General features: G+C 45.6%; 1 protein-coding gene across 1 annotated transcript in view; it reads left to right on the plus strand.

Moving 5' to 3' along the window:
• LOC126191075 (probable nuclear hormone receptor HR38) overlaps positions 1–19,189 on the plus strand; it is an 80,614-nt gene that overhangs the window by 47,892 nt on the left and 13,533 nt on the right. The window contains exons 3-5 of the mRNA XM_049931794.1: positions 9,716–10,024; positions 13,900–14,180; positions 17,220–17,829. Of these exons, the coding sequence (XP_049787751.1) occupies positions 9,716–10,024; positions 13,900–14,180; positions 17,220–17,829 (1,200 nt within the window). The remainder of the gene's footprint in view (positions 1–9,715; positions 10,025–13,899; positions 14,181–17,219; positions 17,830–19,189) is intronic.

Consider the following 19,189-nt stretch of genomic DNA (forward strand, 5'->3'; position numbering starts at 1 on the left):
TTGTGCTACAACGAAACCGTTTTGATTGGTATCATTTCAAACGAGTGCGACTGCTCTCAATCAACTTCACAGGTATCTACAGCTGCAGCATACTGAAATATGTGCATAAGAGAAAAAAGCACAGAAGCTACAAGAAAGCAGTTCAGTGATTGTAGACAAATACGTTACAAAATTGGGCAGAGGCTCTTTTTTGAACACGTCCAGCGCTCAGTATTAGTTATCTTAATTGATTCATTTCACAGACTGCCACAGCGTAAAGGTAAAGAGACGGGCAAAAGGGTCAGCTTCTTGATGGCGTCATTCATAACAACACGAGAACAACTTTTTCTCCCCGAGACAAACGTACATGAAAGCTATTTCAGAAGTAACACCAAGCAAGCATTTTGTAAAGCACTAAGCCAAATACAAGGAACCAACAGTGACAATGATACACAAATACAAGCACATATAAATAATATGCTTTGCACATTCATTATTATTTCTTGAATTTCGTTCATTAATAGCCTAGAAACAAACCTTACTCTACTACACTGAATTGCTTAGTCTGCCGCCACAGTATTATTAACTTGCCGTTCTTCCGCTATTACCTGAACGTTTGGCATCAAAGCAGTTTTGGTCTAGCGCCTGATAATTATGTAGCAATAACGGATATTAATTTCACCGCCGGCTCCGCTAGTGTTTGCTATTACACGTGCTGTATTCACTCTAAATAAGATTGCAATGGGGCTAGAATTCTGCGCAGTACGGAAATGGTACATGACATAACATTCTAATAAAAACGCCTTCCGTCCATCAAGAATAAAGTAATTAGCTCAGTTGGTGCAGCCGAAACACCAACAACTCAAAATAAGATGGTAATAACAATGATTTCATTATCTTATAATGACTAGTTATTGTTCAAGGTGATTAAAAATTAATGGACAATGTTATAAGGCTATATCTCTCCAACACCGAAAGTAAATAAAAGGCATTGTCACCATTTCAAGTAACGTTGTATGGAGCTTTTATGCTGAGCTTAGATGCTGTCCATGTGGGTTTCCCCAGTAACACCACAGTTCATAGTTCGAATAGCGCCAAATCCTTCAAGCAATGGCACATCTCGATTCTGATAACGTTCAAGACGAAACGTTAGAGGAAGAAATTGCACTGAATCAGCCTGAGGAAGCATGAAGCATGTAGGGCGGCGGGGAGGGGGGGGGGGGGAGAGGGGGGGAACTGACCGCATCCTTCTCGATGGAAACATCCCGGCACTTTCCGTTAGCGATTTTGGGAAACAATGAAAAACGTAAATCTGGATGCCGGATTCGCATTCGAACCGCCATCTTCTCTGATGCGACCCCAGTTCTTAGCACTGTGCCACCTTGCTCGGTAGTTATATAGCCGTAGAGCCATTGCGTGTGATTCCCATGCGTAGAAACTGTTGCCTGCGACCGCTCGATCTTCTTAGAAATTGGTTTCGTTACTACTGTAAGTTCGTATCTCACAAAAATGAAGCCTTCTTCTCCGTCCTATTCGGCTTCCAATTGTGACCTTATCCATTGTTTGAAAACGTTCAAATGCACAGCGGGATTGGCTTAGAAACACTACAAAGCACGTCTCACTTTTGCTTTTATTCTGTCACCAAACTCATATTCGTAAAATTGTGAGTACTGGTTTTTCCACATAAAAGAAACGTCACTCCATTATCCTTGAGAATTCGTTCCGATAAACCTTTGTACTGCATGCTGTTTTGTAACGTACACGTGTCACAGATTCACACGAAATTCATTCTACTCTATGGTGTCACTGTTCAAGTCGGATTAGGGAGGTCAAAGCGCAGCTCTGCGTTTCGTCACAGGTTCGTTTAGCCAGTGTCATAGCGATGCTCTTCCAACCTCCGTAGCACGTTTTACAAGAGAAGCGTAGAGGCTTACAATTAAAATTCCTAGAACACACGTTCCAAAAAAGGTCAGGTAACAGATTACTTTCTCCCTCTCACTCGCGGAAGCAAGAAGGGCGGCGGCAGGGGAGTACGTGGTGCCCTCCACCCTCTGCAAAGCACCGTAACACCATCTGCGGAATATAAATGTAGATTCAGTTTGCGTACAGGCTGCAGCTTTGGCAAGATTTATTCCTTCCGTGGCATTTCCTGACTTGGTGTTGCGGCCAGTAACCTCTGACTGGCTCTTAGTAATGATTTCTACAAGCTCCGAAGGAAGCTTTTCGACCCCAGTTTTCGACTGTTTGAGTCTACCGTATCCTTTTCTTCGACAGGACACGGTTTCCTTGTCGCGAAATTGTTCGAGACGATGACGCCAGAGAAACACGGGCCGAAATTGTCCTCTAAATGGAGGTCGAACAGCAACGAGACTGTCTGTGTCTTCTCGTGATCTTAGGGCCTCCACAACTACGATCAGTCGCAAACGCAGATACGTTTTCCAAAAATAACAATAAAAAATGCACGTCTTCAATTGTGTAGAGTACTACCGCGCCCAAAAACTGCTCGCAGTAGTAAGAAACAGTTTTTTGAGGCCTATCTGTGCGAGACTGTTTCTCGGCCTCGGGCTGAACACCTACGCTGTGGCAGTTGTCAAAGTCGATCGACTCAGTGGCAGTGGACGAGCCGTTCGCTACAGACGTCTTACCACGTTCCGCCATCGTGTCAAAACAGCGGAGCTCCTGCGAAGCCTCGCGGAAATGTTTTGCGCGGTGTAAGAGACGACTGCAGATTTGTGTGTACTTATGTAGATCCTCCTTTGGAAGAGACACCACCAATTCCACGTATCTGGAATGTACACGAATTTTCAACATCGTTCTCGGTTCCATTATGACCGACCTCGAACACGACGTTTCACAGCGGAAAGCAATAACATCATGTCACAGCGTAGCGACGACAGCTCGAGTTCGGAAAACGGTGGTGCAACGATACGCTACGGCAGCCTCACTGCTTCAGTGTGAAGGCAATGCGCAGGCAAATGTCTGTACGAGACGATGGCGAGGTCACATAACATGTGTAGAGAAAAATCTAGCCCTATGGAACCGTCCAATAATCTGTGATCGCCCTGTGCTTTAGCTGTTTTGAGATGCCACTGATGGGGCAAAATAGGTTTCAGTTTCGGAATATTATGTCTCTACAAGTGTGTCCTCCAGTACGATAGGTAGTCATACAGTTACATCATTAATTTTTTGTTTGTCTGCAGTACACGTGTGTTATACTGGTAGACGACGAAATCACCGCGTCACGGCAGGAGCGAAATGAAGATGGCGCAGTCCGTTGTTAAAGTGGAGTATCGTGCGATAATTCGTTTTTGGCAGCAGCAAAAATGTGGCAGCTGTGTCAGACCAATCCAGATTACTTCTTTAGCAGTCTGGACTGGCCTGACGCAGCTGCCACATTTCTGCTGTTATCACACGACACTCCACTTAAATAATCGGCTGAGACATCTTCCTTTGGCTCCTCCAGTGGCGTGCTACGGTACTATGGCGCCTGGATTTCAAAGCGTACCAAGCCTGCAAAAGTGTTACTGCAGACAAAGAAAAATTAATTACGTGACATTATTTTTTCGAGGCTGCCCGATGAGGTAGACATGCGAGCTGCGCAGCAAGAGGAAGGCAGGGTAGAGTAGAGGCGCGCGCTGCGCATGCGCAGGTGCGGCCACCCTGAGTGCACACAGCGGCTCGGATAGCGAGGCGAGCGCGCCGCCAGCGGCCCCGTCTCCGCCGCCAGCAGCCATGGGCCGGCCGGAGCTGGAGCCTGCCGCCTCCGCCTCCGCCTCGCAGTCTCCGCCGGGGCCCACCCCGCCCTCGCCGCAGGCCGTCGCCGGCTCGCCCCCGCCGGTATTCGCACCCGCACCCCTAGCCCTGCATCCGCCAAGGTGTGCGAGCATCGTAAAAATAAATAAATATTATTCTCGAAGAAGTCGTACCGAATTGCACGTTGTACGCCAATGGCGCCCACGGACAACGAGCGAGAATGGACTCAAATTGGGGGCACTATCACAGACAAAAGAAAGAAAAATTTGGAGTAGGAATTAAAATCCATGGAGAAGAAATAAAAACTTTGAGGTTCGCCGATGACATTGTAATTCTGTCAGAGACAGCAAAGGACCTGGTAGAGCAGTTGAACGGAATGGACACTGTCTTGAAAGGAGGGTATAAGATGAACATCGACAAAAGCAAAACGAGGATAGTGGAATGTAGTCGAATTAAGTCGGGTGATGCTGAGGGAATTAGATTAGGAAATGAGACACTAAAGTAGATAGGAGTTTTGCTATTTGGGGAGCAAAATAACTGATGATGGTCGAAGTAGAGAGGATATAAAATGTAGACTGGCAATGGCAGGAAAGCGTTTCTGAAGAAGAGAAATTTGTTAACATCGAGTATAGATTTAAATGTCAGGAAGTCGTTTCTGAAAGTATTTGTATGGAGTGTAGCCATGTATGGAAGTGAAACGTGGACGATAAATAGTTTAGACAAGAAGAGAATAGAAGCTTTCGAAATGTGGTGCTATAAGAAGAATGCTGAAGATTAGATGGGTAGATCACATAACTAATGAGGAGGTATTGAATAGAATTGGGAAGAAGATGAGCTTGTGGCACAACTTGACGAGAAGAAGGGACCGGTTGGTAGGACATGTTCTGAGACATCAAGGGATCACCAATTTAGTATTGGAGGGCGGCGTGGAGGGTAAAAATCGTAGAGGGAGACCAAGAGATGAATACACTAAGCCGATTCAGAAGGATGTAGGCTGCTGTACGTACTGGGAGATGAAGAAGCTTGCACGGGATAGAGTAGCATGGAGAGCTGCATCAAACCAGTCTCAGGACTGAAGACAACAACAACAACAACATCACAGACAAGATCCCCAAAACTTCTATAACCATCAGGGTGTGACGCTTCATCACTGACGCTAGTTTTGGGTAACAAAAATGGGACAAAGCTTTTTCGCCCTTAAATCAAACAATTCCTCTGAATGATTCGTTGTGAAAAGTAGCTCGATCTGTTTGACCACGAGGCCCAGATGGCTGTACTTTGCGGAACCCTGTTCCACGACTTCCGGAAAGCTGTAGGCACCATTCGCATCGACGCCCTATAAATAAAATACTGTCTTATGGAATGCCCCAACAGACATATGACTGAAGTGACGGGGAGAGAGTGGAATAGGGCATAATTGCACGAAGTGTCACAGAACCGTTACTGTTCACGATACACAATGTGTGGCTTCACGTCGGCAGCCATCCGAGCCTGTATTGTCCGAAAACTGATACCGGCATTTGGTGCAAATGCGTGTCATCTAATCTTTTCAAAGCTGGGCAACAGCTATGCAAGCTATTAACGAAATTCTTACCGAAGCCTACGAGTTACCGATGCTCGCACACCCATGAGACAATCATTTCTTGTCAGATTTTTTCAATTCTTTTTCTGGAGCATGCCATATATGATTAGCATGTTTTGAAGTCTGGTCTACAACCGCTGTCGACCGTCTTATGTGCCACTTTCTTCGATGTGCGCATACCCGCTTCCAAACGTCGAACCCCGTAACACAAGCCAGCCAATTTGTAGACATTACCTCTGTGTATTTTTATATATGTCTATGCTGCAGCAAGCCTACGCTCTGCATCAGACGGATGCTTCTGAGGGAATCGGACATCTGAGGTTATCCCAACTATAAAACCATATTAGTTACAATACGCCGTATTTATCACAACAATGAAAATCGGCAAATGCTGATCATAGAAAAACGTGTTGGAACAATTAGAGCGATTTATGTTATCTTAGTAATTAATGAATATTTTTCAAAGAAAGAACTAGTTAGCTAGTCTTTTAGTCAGTGGCAAGTAATAAACTTAATGTAGCTGATGTTTTTCGCATGTTGTGCGAGGCAGATCCTCGTTGCTATGTTCCTAGATTTTTTTCCTCTCTCTCTCTCTCTTATTTGGGCTGCACATTGCGTAACTGTTATGAAATCACGACCCGCATGGATAGCAACTTTCTAGATGGCAATTTCCTGGCTATCATCTGCATGTGGTCACGCTGATGCATGGCGAATTAAAATGTTAAATGCATGTTAAGACATGGTAAAAGTTGAGCCTGTATGGATCCAGTTAAATGTAGTAGCTGCGATGTTACAGCACTAAGCAAGCAAAGCTTCAACCAATCAAATTTCTGCGCTGCCTCTTGACTTTCTAAATAGTTTTCTTTTATGCATGGCATGACATGTGCATAGCAGTTTTATTTTGTTATTGTTAACTGTTGTAGCAGCCTGCGCTGCCCTCACAGCTGTTAAACGGTTCCTAAAATGCATGGCACTCAGGTACTCATTTATTTCATAAGGTAATAACATTAAATTACCCATATAAATTATGATATGTAGTTTTCATATCATTTTTACGACATATTATTGTGTGCCAGCAACTCGCTCCTCTCCTTCAGAATCTGCCCGGGACTGGATGTTTGTGTTGTCTTCATCATTTCATCATCATCATCATCATCATTCGTGACAGTGGCTCAATTGGACTGTGTAAAACTTGGGACTTTGTACGGACGCTCATGAGCGCGCATTTGGGTGCCCTACAAACCAATCATCATCATCATCATCTCCTTCAGAGATCTGTACTTGGCCTCAAATTTTTAGAATAGAAAAACTGTATTCGTACACTTATATATTTGCATAAGCTTAAGTCATATCAAGAGGACACGCACGCCCTCTCATGTCGACGCAAGATAATTTCTTGGAATACACTCAGTGACAAATTAATACAAACATTGTATACATCTTACTGTTGCTGAAACTTATTTTATACAGTTACACATTTGAAACCCACACGCCTGGCATCTTTTTGCCGTGACTCTTTACTCTGCAGAAAGTCAGTGTTAGCTTAAAATTTAATGCTATTTCGAAAACTAAGCCATTAAGTAATGTTTTTCTTCCCTGGATAAAAGGTAATCAGACTGCCAATAAAGTCTGCTTTTTTTAGTTCCAGATGAGCAGGACTCAGTTTCATTGCCCCTGTCATCCTATCTTAACTGTTTCCCTGAATTAATAGACTAGTAAGGGTTGCCGGTTGTTTCCTATATGCGATGTTCAGAAAAGAAATGTACACTGGCAAATGGCGATGAGCTCTTGGGACATTTCTATGTCTCCCTTCCACAAACTGTTCTCATGCTTTGCCTTAAGCAAACACTCGCCTACTTCTCTTGTCACCCAATACATTCCACGCCATTGTTGTACTATCAGCTTAACATGTGTAAGGTTATTTTAAAAAGTTACTCACATACACAAACATTTTCATTAAACCGAAGGTGGGCAATATTAATATGTAGTAGCGTACTGAAAGGCCTACCGAAGTTGTGCAGAGTTGGCACTCCTCATTGCTTTACAAGAAGGGTCGGGTGATGTGAGCACCCGTGATATCAGGGAAACGGATGAAGGCATCGAAACAAGTGTTAGTATTCGACGGAGGGAGCACTTTTCCCTGTGTTTAATAATCGATTTGATTTATCCGGCAACAGAGTGAAGCAATTATAAACTTACTTTATTGGAACATACTACAACGACATTCGAAAGTCCCTGAAAAGTATATTGCTTCTTAATGTTTGGAGTGAAAGTATTCGGAAAAATAGCGGAAAATATGATAAATATGCAGAGCAAGGAAGTGATCATAGCACAGTTTCACTGTCATAGCCATAGAAACGTCGGGACAATAGGGCGGAAACTGTGCCGCTCCTGCAGCCCACATTTTCTTTTGTCGTCACGTAACAGACGTTTCATTACCTTCTTTCTGTTCTTAGGATCTCTCGAATGGTATTGAGGAAAGATACATCGACCCACTCCATATACTTCAGTATCTGGGCAGACGAGAAAGGGTATTAAAATACTTGCCTATTTGCGCATTATCATTTCTTGTTTCAACATCTTAGGCATTTTACGATCTACTGCGGGCATACACGTCACATGCGTGGTGTCCCATTTGTTTTGACCACCCAAAGTAACTTTTTGTCCGAAGCAAAATAAAAATAAAAATGTTTCAAGTACATGTTTAACTCAGTTTACTGTACACAACACATCGTTAAAAGTACTACAGTACTATCCGATCAGGATATTACTACACCTGCCCCCCCCCCCCTCCCCATGGCCGTTGTCAGAAATGAGTGACGTTACAGCAAACAAATACAGTGATGACTAAGAAAAGCGCCTTGCACTGTGAATGATTTCAAGCCAGTTGTGCATAAACTATCAAGTGGTTCAGAGTGTCCTCGTGAAATATTACAAAAAAGAACCTCATGATAAGCTGACGGAAGTGGCCTTACTTCCCGGTGGAATAATATTATGGTCGACTAGTATTACACTACTTGAACTCATATAGTAAATAAGGAAACATATTTGCAGTTACTGTTCTATTAGCTTACGTTCTTCACAGATGAATAGCATTCCAGATTATTTTCGTTATTGTTATTGTACTCTCAAATTCAAATGGCTCTGAGCACTATGGGACTTAACATCTGAGGTCATCAGTCCCCTAGACTTGAAACTGCTCAAACCTAACTAACCTAAGGACATCACACACATCCATGCCCGGGGCAGGATTCGAACCTGCGACCATAGCAGCAACGCGGTTCCGGACTCAAGCGCCTAGAACCGCTCGGCCACAACGGCCGGCTATCGTACTCTCAGAAACCTTCACCTGAAGAAAGTTGACTGAATCAGTGTGCATTTTCCTCGTGCTTCCATTCGTTTACTGTCATGTCCAACAAGTGTGTTAGTGCAGGAGAGTCGAAGACAGTTTCGTGGTACGTTTTAATAACGTCATGTTGATATGGACAGGTCTCGAGGAGAAGAGGTAGATTACCGAATTAAAAATTGTAGGGTGCTATTAAAAGAAAAAAAAGACGTACTGTAGTCCATATCCTCACAATGTAGTGCTGTTTAATGTACTCCTGGTAGTAAAACAACATCCGTTTGGTATCTTTTATTATGCTTCTGGCCAAATGTTATGTGGAGTGGTAAGAGAAGTGGGATACATTGTATGGCACGGCCAACGCAAATCAAGGTATACTTGAAAAAAGAGACAGAATTGGTCATATATTTTTTACTATTGCAAAATCGATTTTCTGTCACTGAGTGACCATCTTCAGTGCTATATTGTATAACAAATTGGGATGCACTGTTGTCACTAAGCTTACGGCAATCACATAGAGTCTATGTGATTGCCGTAAGCTTAGTGACAACAGTGCATCCCAATTTGTTATACAATATAGCACTGAAGATGGTCACTCAGTGACAGAAAATCGATTTTGCAATAGTAAAAAATATACGACCAATGCTGTCTCTTTTTTCAAGTATACCTGTTACCTGGTCGTAGTGCACAAGACAACATGGAGTCGCCAATCAAGCAAATCAAGGTCCTTCAGGTACAGCCAAGTCCAAAAAGATGCAACCCCGCTTCATCGGTGATGCGTCTGTCGTTATTGTAACACGTGAGTAAGGACGACTATTGGCTATTCGGACACGGTAATCCCCTCGCGGTGCACGCGGTCAGCCACCGAAGAGATGGGGCCAGCGGGAGTAGGATGTCCACGTGAGGGAGGACGCGGGTCGCTGGCTGCGCAGCAGGCAGCGCGGCATTGGCCGGTAGCGGGTGAGGGGAGCGCCGATTGGCTGCCGGCGGGCATGCGCGCGCCGCGCCGCGACGCCAGAGAGCGATGCCATGCGGGACGGCGTCCACGCTGCCCACAGGCCCCGTTCGGATCGAGCAGCTTCGCGGACCTGCTGTCCGCGCCCTACTCGGAAGAGACCGGCGCCCTTTCCGAGGACATCGACCCGTTCCCGGACGTGGTCTTCCAGACCGCCCCCGAACCGCCAGCGCCCGCCCCCGCGCCCGCGCCCGCCCCCGCGCCGCTGCCCAGCTTCCAGGAGACGTACTCTCCGCGCTACCCGCACCAGGCCGCCGCCGCCGCCGGGCCCTACAAGATGGACGACGACTGCTACAACGTGGCGCCGCCCTACAACCACCACCAGCACCAGACGCACCACCACCACCACCAGGTCAGTACTCTTTCCTCCTCACCAGTCACCCGACTGCGCAATGCCAACACCAGTTTTCTCCCTTCAAATCTTCGGCATCCGCATCAATACTCTGCGAGAGCAGCGATTGTTGGTAAGCCAGAGTCCTTCTAATCTTGCCTTCATTGTCTTTTTCCGAGATATACGTAGGAGGAAGCAAAATATTGGGCAAGTTTCCTAAGATATTCAGTAAGATGGTATCTGTTCTTTCGGACATGTTCAGGCTCACCGGCCACTTGACCATCTTCTTCTTCTGTGCGAATTCACAAACAGTGCCCGAACTCTTACGGGAATCGGCAACGCGCCGCGAGTAATGAGTATAATGGGCGGGGGCACTACGAATGTAGTGCGGGACAATACGTTGAGAATGTGGGTTTCGCGGGAGGCGTGACAGAGATAAATCACTGCAGTCGCACTATCCTCTGTGTCCTCGGTGGCTCAGATGGATAGAGCGTCTGCCATGTAAGCAGGAGATCCCGGGTTCGAGTCCCAGTCGGGGCACACATTTGCATCTGTCCCCGTTGACGTATGTCAACGCCTGCAACCAGCTAAGGGTGTTCATTTCATTGTAAGTTTCCTAAGAATATACGCTCTCGAAATTTTAACAATAAACTACGCCGTGATGCATGTCGTCTCTATTGTACCGTCTGCCAATGGACTCAGATGAGCATCCACATGACTCTTTCGCACTTACTAAACGAACCCGTGGCGAAATGCGCTGATCTTTTTTTGATATCATCTGTCAGTCGCAACTGATAACTGTCCAAGAATGAAGAGCAATACTCACGTATGGGTGGAGCGTTGCATATTTCAACCCCGCCTACAAGTCGACAACACCCCCCCAAAAAAAAAAAAAATAAAAAAAAAAATAAAAAAAAAATTCCAATGCACAGAAAAGACGGACAGGAGCAGATCCAAGTGTCTCCTTTGCTCTCGTGTCACGCACTGCTCAGCAATTTGCAGAGTATTTATGTGATTGTAGATGTCAGATGCCGTGCCACTATTCTGTACTTTTTGATTGGTACGCAAATCGTCTTCCTTAGCATAATTGTACCCGCTGTCCAATGCAGTAATGTACTGTAAGATGAAACACACACACTATATATATATATATATATATCCAAGTACTGTCCAGCAAGGAGGATGATAATTAATTAACGTGTGGAGGTATTAAAAAAGTCTTCCACTTATACATGGCCGTGACTTCTGCTACGTGCTTATAGGGCAGTGGTGTACACAGTGCACCTAAGACTGGAATTGTGATACACCGCGACATACTTATTTAAGTATAAAGTCCGCTCAAAGAATTTGCTTTTGTATGCTAGCGATGAGAACATTAAGTCCGTGTACTACTGAAAACATGCTTTTTTGACTATTGGGAAGATGTTACATACGAAATAAATAAGGGAAGAAATTACCAACAGTACATAGAAGATACAGACTACGTCTATGGTACCAGTTACATTACTGCAGTTGGCATTCGACAGATAGCGGGTTGTACTGCTCCCTAGCCCGTCGGCACTGTCGTGTCCTACTGCGTTGCTACTTTCATTTTGGAAAGCACTGAACCTTCTAGTTCTCAAATAGTAATTGTTTTCCAAACGAGAAAATATCGCCTGTTTCAGTAAAAAACATATGTCCGGCCTTAAAAGAAATAAGAAAATATTTTGACATGTTAAAAATTAATACCATAAGTGAATTTCAGAATTTTTACCTTATTTTTGTGGTAGATAAAGACTTTTTTAAAAAATCATACTTGTTACGAGTTGAATATGGGCAATGCTTAAAAAAATAGAAAAAGAAAATTCGGAACCTAATACAAAGCAAACGCATCGCAAAGCGCAACTTCGGAAAGATACGTTCACGAGGAAGGTATTTTGGCAATGAAGGGAAAAATAGCATCCTAATCCAGTGAGTTCAATAGTTTACGAGATAGGACTTGATAAGTTCGAAGACACAGAAAATTTTGCCTATTTCAAGAAAAAAAATGTAATTCCGGGTATCATTAAAATTGAAAACAGACTTTTACCATTCGTAGAGACATGTAGAGAGCTACGCCGTAGCTGAACCCGAGGTTTCTTACAAGATTTTTGTAGGAATTACAACCTTTAAAGCGAATTTCTTTCGTTGCGGAGAGCGGAACTCTGTGGCGGCTGCCTACGCATCGCCACGACCTCACAAGTTCACACGTTCAACGTCAGATGCCAAGTAATTTAAATCGGAGTATACCTTCACACGATGAATGCACTGGTTTTTTTCCTTTGTTTTTATTTCACCCTCTCTGCCCATATGGGCAGAGGATAGGTTGCCAGTGATAAAACATTCTGTTCTTCAGCCAAAAAAATTTAAAATGCACTTCGAGAGGAAACGAATATGATTAAAAGGTTACAAATTTTACAGATGATTTTAAAATCTACTAAATGATGAATTTTGTTGGAGTTTGCATGACATTAAACTGTTGATTTTATTTGTTGTTTGCATTAAAATCGAAGGATTAAAAGATAAAGGAAAAATAAGGATTAACGGGTGAAGATAAAGGAAAAATACAGGGTGTTACAAAAAGGTACGGCCAAACTTTCAGAAAACATTCCTCACACACAAATAAAGAAAAGATGTTATGTGGACACGTGTCCGGAAACGCTTAATTTCCATGTTAGAGCTCATTTTAGTTTCTTCAGTATGTACTGTACTTCCTCGATTCACCGCCAGTTGGCCCAATTGAAGGAAGGTAATGTTGACTTCGGTGCTTGTGTTGACATGCGACTCATTGCTCTACAGATTTTCTGTAAATGTTTGTCTTGATTGGGCCCCATGTTCCTCCACCTACGCTCAATGGAGCACGTTATCATGATTTCATACGGGATACTCTACCTGTGCTGCTAGAACATGTGCCTTTACAAGTACGACACAACATGTGGTTCATGCACGATGGAGCTCCTGCACATTTTAATCGAAGTGTTCGTACGCTTCTCAACGACAGATTCGGTGACTGATGGAATGGTAGAGGCGGACCAATTCCATGGCCTCCAGGCTCTCCTGACCTCAACCCTCTTGACTTTCATTTATGGGGGCATTTGAAAGCTCTTGTCTACACAACCCCGGTACCAAATGTATGCTCGTATTGTGGACGGCTGTGATACAATACGCCATTCTCCAGGGCTGCATCAGCGCATCAGGGATTCCATGCGACGGAGGGTGGATGCACGTATCCTCGCTAACGGAGGATATTTTGAACATTTCCCGTAACAAAGCGTTTGAAGTCACGCTGGTACGTTCTGTTGCTGTGTGTTTCCATTCCATGATTAATGTGATTTGAAGAGAAGTAATAAAATGAGCTCCAACATGGAAAGTAAGCGTTTCCGGACACATGTCCACATAACATATTTTCTTTCTTTGTGTGTGAGGAATGTTTCCCGAAAATTTGGCCGTACGTTGTTGTAACACCCTGTATATATTTGGAACACGATCAGAAACAGTGAAGTAGAACAGCAAAACACTACTTAAAAGGCGGTGGGACCTACACTAGGGAAAAAGGGAAACGGGAAGGGGAAAATGTCCTGTAGGATTGAGAGGCGTCAATGTAGGGGGGAGGGGGGGGCTGCCCGTTTGGTAGTATCTGTGAATAGACAGTGGGAAGACAGAGAGTGAGGAGGAGTGTGGGCACGGCCGTAATTTCGAGAGTTGGAGGGATGGGGAAAGATAGAAATGGAAGAGGAAAAGGGGAGCCCTGATGTGGAGTGGGATAGGTGGGGTAAGATAACCTGTGGTACGGACAGAGGACCGAATGCAAAAGAAACGTGCTGGGAGCGGACTGTCTGGTCTGCCGGCAGCCGCTGGTGACGGCCATGTTGCGGCAGGTGGCGGGCGCGTCGCCGTACGAGTTCGCGCCGTCGCCGCACCCGCAGCACGCGCCCTTCGCGCCGTACTTCCCGCCGGCGGGCGCGCCGCCGCCGCCGCAGCAGCCGCCGCAGCCCAGCCCCGGGGCCGCCGCCGCCGCCGCCGGCTTCGACCCCCTCGTCTGCCACGAGTCCTACTCGCTGCCGCACTTCCCCAGCGAGCTGCACGTCGCCGCCACCGCGCTCAGCCCGCGCCAGCGGAGGGCCTCGCTGCCCCTGCAGCGGTCAGAGTCCACCACCAGGTGAGCCAGCCTCCCTTCCCAGAAATCGTCTACTTGTACTTCTCTGCATTTCTTACGCTTACTTAGATTTTTCCGTCTACGAACGTTCTTGCGACGTCTCAACGCAATAAAACCATCACGCGTTTCTTGCCTCAATGCCAGTCACCCGTTTAAGAAAGCTTGCTCTCTCTTTCCATCCTCTGGTGTCACAGACCGTCTCCTTATAAAGGCTCCAGAACAGTGTAACAGCAGCCTGACTGTTTGTTTACGTCCACCGCTGCCCACACACGTCTTACTGCTCCAAACGCTGGCAGCCGAGCCGCACTGAGGGCAAACCCCGTATCTCGATTAACAAGATTCGTCGACACTCTTATCTCGATTGCCTCCTCATCGCTCCTGTCCCAGAAACCAGTCAAACGATTCTCAAGTGAAAACGTTCCCGGACGCTTAAATATCGCGTATTCTTTTTTTTAAAAAGATAATGAAACTTCTACTCCAATTAATATTAACAGCAGATATTCGACATCTTCATAGACACTGTGGAGATATCTACCATAGGTGAATTTCAGAATTAGGAGACAGACACTTTAATACATCGTATTTGTTACCAGTTAAATTTTGAGGGACAAAAAAAACGCCGTTTTCGGGACCTTATGTATGGCAAAAGTAGTGCGACATGGAGTTTTGGGAAGATCCGTTGGAGAGAGAGGTATTTTAGAAGTCGACAAAAAAAAGTAGCCGGCCGGATTGGCCGAGAGGTTCCACGCGCTACAGTCTGGAGCCGCGCGATCGCTACAGTCGCAGGTTCGAATCCTGCCCCGGGCATGGATGTATGTGATGTCCTTAGGTTACTTAGGTTTAAGTACTTCTAAGTTCTAGGGGACTGATGACCTCAGAAGTTAAGTCCCATAGTGCTCAGAGCCAAAAAAAAAGGACTTCAGAGAGTTTAATATATTTCGAGGTATGACAAGTTAGAAGCTCTTTCTCAGACTAGAAAATTTTAGTGGGCTCAAAAGAGTTTACATGGCTCCAGGCATAATGAAAATTAATAACAGGTTTCCCGACATCCTTATAGACACTGTAGAGATCTAAATCGCCGCAGGGAGCCGCGCGCCTTTGTACCGCCAACGTCAGATTATATGGTGTCGTAACCTCTCCTGTACGTTGACTCGTCTGTTATCATATTTCCTAGTCACGCCTCACATGACTGATTTCGATTATTGCTACGAATTTGTTCTACTGATTAACCATTGTTTTCTTTTCGTCAGCCACACTCTTTCTTTTCTTATGAATGGCTTAATAGGAATTTAGCTAAAAAATATTCTGCTCGGTAATGTTCAGCCACAATAAATGTAAAAAAGTGATTATTGATTCCTCCAAAACTGATTACGCCAAACTCATCGCATGCAACACCCCACTATGTGCTAAGATTATTGTCAGAACTTTGATACTGGAACTTTATACAGTGTTTAACCACGACAATCAATTACGTATCCTTCCATTCTACCTCATCGTACGTTTTTACACATTTCTGTCCCCAATTTGAACCTCGGAAAACAATAAACTCTTATTATCCACGAATACCACCCATAATACTGCCTAACGCCAATTTCGCCACAGTGTCATAACGGATACGTTCGTCATACGTCTCACATTGAATTCTGCCGTTATTTCACGCAGTGTTGCATGTTTGTTAACACTGACAATTCTGTGTAAACGCTGCTGCTCTCAGTTATTGTGTGCAGATAGTCGGCCACTGTGTTGCCCGTGCCTGAAATGTGGTATTCTCGGCACACTCTTGACATTGTGGATCGTGTAATATTGGATTCCCTAACGATTTCCGAAATGAAATGTCCCATACGTCTAGCTTCAATTGCCATTCCGGGTTCCAAGTCGTCGGACACCTCTCACACGAATGAGAGCTACCTCCGCCAATGCACTGCCCTGTCATACCAGGTGTACGCGATACTACCGCCACCTGCCTATGCGCATATAGCTGCCCCATAACTTTTGTCTCCTCACAAGGGAACCTCCCCATCGCACCCCCCTCAGATTTAGTTTTAAGTTGGCACAGTGGATAGGCCTTGAAAAACTGAACACTGATCAATCGAGAAAACAGGAAGAAGTTGTGTGGAACTATGAAAAAAATTAGTAAAATATACAAACTGAGTACTCCATGCGAAGATAGGCAACATCAAGGACGCTGGCAGTCAAGGAGTGCCGTGGTCCCGTGGTTAGCGAGAGCAGCTAGGGAACGAGAGGTCCTCGGTTCAAGTCTTCCCTCGAGTGAAAAGTTTAATTTTTTTATTTTCAGTTTATGTGACAAACTCTTATGTTTTCATCATTTTTTTGGAGTGATTATCACATCCACAAGAAAACCTAAATCGGGCAAGGTAGAAGAATCTTTTCACCCATTCGCCAAGTGTACAAGTTAGGTGGGTCGACAACATATTCCTGTCATGTGACGCACATGCCGTCACCAGTGTCGTATAGAATATATCAGACGTGTTTTCCTGTGGGGGAATCGGTTGACCTATGACCTTGCGATCAAATGTTTTCGGTTCCCGTTGGAGAGGCACGTCCTTTCGTCTACTAATCGCACAGTTTTGCGGTGCGGTCGCAAAACACAGACACTAAACTTATTGCAGTGAACAGAGACGTCAGTGAACGAACGGACAGATATAACTTTGCGAAAATAAAGAAAGTAAAATTTTCAGTCGAGGGAAGACTTGAACCAAGGACCTCTCATTCCGCAGCTACTCACGCTAACCACGGGACCACGGCGCTCCTGAGGTCACAGCCTCCTTGATGTTGCCTATCTTGCGCATGGACTACTCAGTTTGTATATTTTACTAATTTTTTTCACGGTTCCACACAACTTCTTCCTGTTTTCTCGATTGATCTGTGTTCAGTTTTTCAAGGCCTATCCACTGTGTCAACTTATAACTAAATCCGAGGGGGGTGCGATGGGGAGGTTCCCTTGTCAGTGTAGTGGCCGAGAGCGCTAACGCATGTGCGTTTTCGACGCTTATTGCGACATTTGTGACGGACTGCCCACAGCAGCAGCAGCGAGTCGCCGAAGCTGCGCGTGCTCACTGCCGCGGGCCCGCCGCCCTCCGCTTCGTCGTCCGCCTCCAGCTCGCCCGGCGCCGGGCCGGGCCCGGAGGCGCTGGTGCCGCCCCCGGCGAGCGTGGCCGCCGCCGCCAGCGCGCAGCCGCCGCCCCCGCCCGCCGCCCCCGGGCCGTCCGGCAGCCGCGCGGGGCCCGCAGGCTCGGCCGCGCCGCCCAGCCCGTCCCAGCTGTGCGCCGTCTGCGGCGACACGGCCGCCTGCCAGCATTACGGCGTGCGCACCTGCGAGGGCTGCAAGGGCTTCTTCAAGCGCACCGTGCAGAAGGGCTCCAAGTACGTCTGCCTCGCCGACAAGGCGTGCCCCGTGGACAAGCGGCGGCGCAACCGCTGCCAGTTCTGCCGCTTCCAGAAGTGCCTCGCCGTCGGCATGGTGAAGGAGGTGGTGCGCACCGACTCGCTCAAGGGCCGGCGCGGCCGCCTGCCGTCCAAGCCCAAGTCGCCGCAGGAGTCGCCGCCGTCGCCGCCCGTCTCGCTCATCACGGCGCTGGTGCGCGCGCACGTCGACACGTCGCCCGACCTCGCCAGCCTCGACTACTCGCAGGTTCGTCTCGCAACGTAGTGAAAATTGGATGACCGCGCGAGAATTCTGTCATCTGTTGCACCTGTCACGTGATTTGGGACGGCATCGTAACCCGTATAGCGCTTAGTGTAGTTTTGGTGTTATTACTTCGCTGCTACTGATAGATCACCTTCAGTACTGCAGTGAAACTTTCTATAACCGTTTTACAGACATGATGATAATTTACTACCGGGAACTGAATAGCGCTTTTCGTCACGGTATAAGATTCCACGTTATTTACGTTTTTTTGGCGATGTTTTCTATTCCGCTTATTCATATTGCCGGCCGGCGTGGTCGAGAGGTTCTAGGCGCTTCAGTTCGCAACCGCGCGACCTCAGAAGTTAACTCCCATAGTGCTCACAGTCATTTGAACCATTTTATTCATATTGTCGAATCTCTGTTCTAACTGATTATGAAAAAAACCGCAATTGGTGCTGTGAAAATGTTACAGTACATACGGTAAGCGATTTGCACCACCTGCTTATCCATTATTTATTTACCTTTCTCTTTTTATGGTCAATTAAAATATCTATGAATTTTGGATATGTCATCAGAAAAGGAAACCCCTACACTACATACAAAATAAATAAAAAATACAAGACCATTCCTCGGATTTTGGAGTAATAAAAGAAGTGACAGCCAGTTTTTTTTCCTTTTTTACGTTTTCTATTGCCGAATCTGTTCTATTTAACTATGTTATTGTGGCACAGTATAGGAAACTATTTCATGCGGAATAACTTCGATACACGCAAGAGCTTGAGAACCTGCATAAATTGGAGGAAATTAATCAGGCTGTCTAGGTGTCAACGTAGCATCGATATATAAACACTGACTGGCAGTTTACTCAAACAGACATGCGAATTTATCTAGTCTTGGCTCATAAACACCTGGCCTTCAAATCGCAGAAATTATCTCTACAACAGCCGGCCGGTGTGGCCGGTCGGTTCCAGGCGCTTCAGTCTGGAACTGTGCTACCGCTACGGTCGCAGGTTCGAATCCTGCCTCGGGCATGGATGTGTGTGATGTCCTTAGGTTAGTTAGGTTTAATTAGTTCTAGGCGACTGCTGACCTCAGAAGTTAAGTCGCATAGTGCTCAGAGCCATTTTTGTCAGCCAATAAACAGATTTTAATAATACTTAGAAACTATATTTTTACATATATTTTTAAAATGGAATAATGCCTCTTGAGATTAACAGACTATAACTAGGGTAAGTCACAATATTAGTGGTGTTTTTTGCAGGACTCAAGTGCGAGTCGTTTACGAGATATCGAATTGTGCAAAGTTTCCACCCCGACACTTGATTCTGTCATTCAGCCTGCTTAGTTACTAGGCACGATGTTG

This window comes from Schistocerca cancellata, chromosome 6 (assembly GCF_023864275.1).
Source record: "Schistocerca cancellata isolate TAMUIC-IGC-003103 chromosome 6, iqSchCanc2.1, whole genome shotgun sequence".
NCBI classification, from domain to species: domain Eukaryota; kingdom Metazoa; phylum Arthropoda; class Insecta; order Orthoptera; family Acrididae; genus Schistocerca; species Schistocerca cancellata.